At 41.4% G+C, this 3,874-nt stretch overlaps 1 protein-coding gene across 1 annotated transcript; it reads right to left on the bottom strand.

Moving 5' to 3' along the window:
- Window positions 1–683: 683 nt before the first annotated feature.
- Window positions 684–3,665, bottom strand: LOC120546368 (melanocortin-2 receptor accessory protein 2A-like). Its single transcript, XM_039781294.1, has 2 exons — window positions 3,343–3,665; window positions 684–2,461 (listed from the first exon to the last, which is right to left on the bottom strand). Exons 1-2 carry the CDS (start codon window positions 3,390–3,392, stop codon window positions 1,981–1,983), a joined length of 531 nt encoding a protein of 176 aa, XP_039637228.1. The 5' UTR covers window positions 3,393–3,665; the 3' UTR covers window positions 684–1,980.
- Window positions 3,666–3,874: the final 209 nt, after the last annotated feature.

Raw genomic sequence — 3,874 nt, 5'->3', positions numbered from 1 at the left:
CCTGTCAGCTTTATTTGTCTTTGGGAACGCACAGGGGACAGTTTGACTGAATACCCCCTCATTCAGAAGATAAATAAGAATGTGATTCACTGCTGCTCCCTCTTTTATTGCCATGCCACTAAGTCCTTCACCACAGCAACTATCTCTAATGATGTGTAAATCATTTTAGTTGCCATTAAAAAAAATAAGGAGTAATGAATGTACCCTTTCTGCAGTGTTACCCCACAGGTCTCCTTGGGTCTTTCAGCTTGTTTGGGGGGGGTAACACACCCACCCGAAGAGGAATCTTACACATTTCACTTGTAGTCAGAAAGTCTAAGTCACATGTGCTAATGTTTACATTACATAATCAGACATTCACCTGCTGTCTGCCCACTCTTATTTTACACTGTGTGAACTCTGCTGCTCCTCATTCAGCGCTAACTGCGCACTAAATGATGCTTGCGATTAATGGCGCTTGGATCCATTTTCCTCAGAGACGAAGGCATAAATGCAGGAATATTTGTGAAGTAATGTATTTTGCACTTAGTAAGAGAAAAAGAGGAGAAAAAGGGCGAGGAAGAAAGGAAAATTTGGCATGACTTGTTTAATACCGTGTGAGTTTTATAACTGATCTCGAGCACTTTTCCACATGTCAGCTGCCATGACATTTCATTGGTAAGAAAAAAGCTAATTGAAAAAATTTGTTATTTCAGAAAAAACAAGAGCATATAATTTCCTTGTTGGTGCGCTTGGTACAGAAAAAAGAACACTGACTAAATTGTGAAAGCCTTCCCTGCCAATATTTCTCAGAAACTAGCTAATCACATTTCAGCCTGGTCCCACCTGCCCACCTTTTTAAGAACATGAGCTATGTCAGAGGACAGAAGACTGAGCTCGAACATTTATTTTCCCTGACACGTCCTGTTAATGGGCTGTGTTTTTCAAATTTGATTTCTACATGAATTAAGACCCAGACCGGAGTGCAGCACTGCTTAGTAAAACAGTTTGTATGTCTTATTCCCTATCTCAAATCTACATAGACATTAAATATATTATCAACAAATAAGGACAATTCCAAACATCACTTTAATTTAATCCTTTTACACAAGTGCTCCTATAAATACAGATATTCTGCTACACTGTCTGAAGACTCAAACCTGCATTCATTCATTTTTTGGCCACTTGAAACACCACATTGACATATTATCAACTTGAAGTTGACATGTGTTAGCAAATACTTACTTTACATATCCAGTAAATACGGAGCAATATAAACATTTATTTTGAGTCATTACCTTTCAGCTCCAACTCCTAAAGGAAATGTGTGGCTCTTTAGTTGCTATATCCCTCCACTATGTTCATAGTAATACAAAAGTATTATATCACATTGTCATCCAAGGTCTTAGGTTACCTACCCTGTAATGATACGTTTGATTTTGTGGTACTAATCCCACGGTTAAAGTACATTTCACCTTTTCTAATAGAGGGTATTTCATTTTAGAACAAACATTATTGAATTCCATGCTTTTAATCTGGCATCCGTGTCCTGCTGGGGAGATAATGTCCATTGTACGGAACTGCACAAGAAAGCAAGACAGCAATAATAGCAGAATTAATTGTACCAAGCATCTCTCCCTGGTGAGCCACTCCTCTCATTTTGTTTGGAAAGACATCTAGTCCAGGCACAATACAGCTGCATCCATTTCAGAGTAACCTAGTACTCACAGTAAAGCGTACCATTTGAGAGGCAATTTTACATTCAGGAATAAATCTCATCTTATAACTGAGTTACACTTAGTATGGAATTTTGCCCTTTTGCTTGTTGATCTACATGTATGCTCCCTGAAAAGGCTAAAACTCTCCAAGAAGAGACACTTTTTAGGAAAAAAGGTAGCTGTGTGTCAGACGTGTGTGTGTTTTCCCCATCAGATCACAAATGGCCATGTAATTTAACAATAACACTATGTCCATGCCTGTGATGTCTTCGTATAAACAGACTCAGTGGATGTCACGGTGAGCATCCTGAGATTGAGACTGGCGCTCCAGTATGACAGAGGGCTCATATAGCAGATCATCCTCTCCAAGTGTTGAACTGTGCTCCAAGTTCACAAAGTTAGGGATGTTGAAGTGGGAAAAGAAGGAACATTCTCTGTCTGCCTGACTCTCCTCTATTAGTCCCCTGAGAGGTTGGTGTCCCTCAGCTTCCTCAACATCCTCTTCCATCTCATCCATCCCAGAGGAGCTGATTCCTCTGGTCCGCTGCTGGGCTCGCGCCCCGCTGTGCTTTCCAACTCTCTTGTCCTCTGGGTTTTGCTTCCCCTGACGCTGATCCTCCTCGTTATTAATGTAGAAATGAAAATAAGAACGAGACCCCGTTAACAACGGACGAGAGAAGGCTTTGTCATTTTCGTCCTGAGGAGTGTGGATGTCTACTAGACAGCTGCTTGGTGGATGGCGCTTTTCAGCAGAGTCTGGGTTTCTGTTGAGAAAGAGAGATCGCAGCAGTGAAGTGAGATTGAAGCAGGAAAATGCTTTGAAAATATCAGGGGCTTTTATTGTCATTTTAGTCCTGTATGAACCTGTAACTTTTCTGTAGATTGCTTGTCTTTTCACAGTTGTGTCTGGTAATTAATATAAAACCATCCCAGCACCCTGTCCTTAAAAAGACAACAAAGGGAAAAGACAGCCAGCCAATAAATGCCCTATTTCTTCTTGGATTAACCTCAGTGGCATACTCAATCTGACCTTTTATCTAAGTGTTTTCTCTCCAACTTCCACTCCTGATCTTCACATGTGAAGGCAATGTGCCTATGGCTATATGAAGCTCGCATCAAAGTCAAATAGCAGCTTTCCACAAAAGCACAATAAAGTCCTACATTACATGGCATTTAGCTGACGCTTTTATCCAAAGCGACTTACAATTGCTATATATGTCAGAAGTCGCACGCCTCTGGGGAAGCTAGGGGTTAAGTGTCTTGCTCAGGGACACATTGGTTGATGTATCGCAGTGGGATTCGAACCCAGATCTCCCACGCCAAAGGCATGTGTCATATCCACTGCGCCATCACCGCCCCACCTCCCCACGTTCTATATATGAGAACAACCACTGACCTACCCAAATTAAAATGCCTTACAACTTAATCTACTGTCAGAATAGCAAATGCGTCCCTGTAGCTCATTGCAGTCCTGTCTCTCTGCCTACGCAACAGGAGCTCACCCTCAGACATGAAAGCTGCCCCAGCTCTGAGATGAGATGAGATGAGATGAGAGCTGAAATGCTGGAGCTCTCCTTGGTGCTGAAACTATCCCCATGGGGCCAGATGGAAAATGGGCCTGATGTAGACCTGCTATTATACTCACTCTTGATGTGGCGCTCCTGTCTTTGAGAGCAGAGTGAGCACAAAGAACATGAAAATGACAAACACAGCAAGTCCAACCCAGAAGCCGATTACGATGGAGTCTGAAATGTCAGAGAAGAAAGAAAATCAGTTATCATTTGATGAGTAAACCATCTCTCTTCACCTCAAAATGCCAGTACACGTGCTGCATGAAAAATACTTCCATCATTTTGTTTATTGAGTAGCAGGTAGCGCGTGTCACCAGCTGCAGCAATAAAGATATCAAGGAGTGAAATGTGCATGGGGTAATGAGTCATTACTAATTAACAGCAGTAAAGGTAAGAAACCCTGTGAAAAACACACACACACACACACACACACAGAGAGAGAAAATAAAAAAACATGCTACTAGTGCTGGTTTGGCTCCGGTTGTTAAAGTTGGACATTTCAAACCGATTTTACGTACCTTAACAGCACAAAACAAATGAAATCAACCCAGCAAAAAAGACACTATAGAAATGCACGATGTTTCTGTAAATCCATAAAGTTTACAA

This window comes from Perca fluviatilis, chromosome 18 (assembly GCF_010015445.1).
Source record: "Perca fluviatilis chromosome 18, GENO_Pfluv_1.0, whole genome shotgun sequence".
Taxonomy (NCBI): domain Eukaryota; kingdom Metazoa; phylum Chordata; class Actinopteri; order Perciformes; family Percidae; genus Perca; species Perca fluviatilis.
Note: the sequence above shows the minus strand (reverse complement) of the source record. Positions and strands in the feature narration are given on the sequence as shown.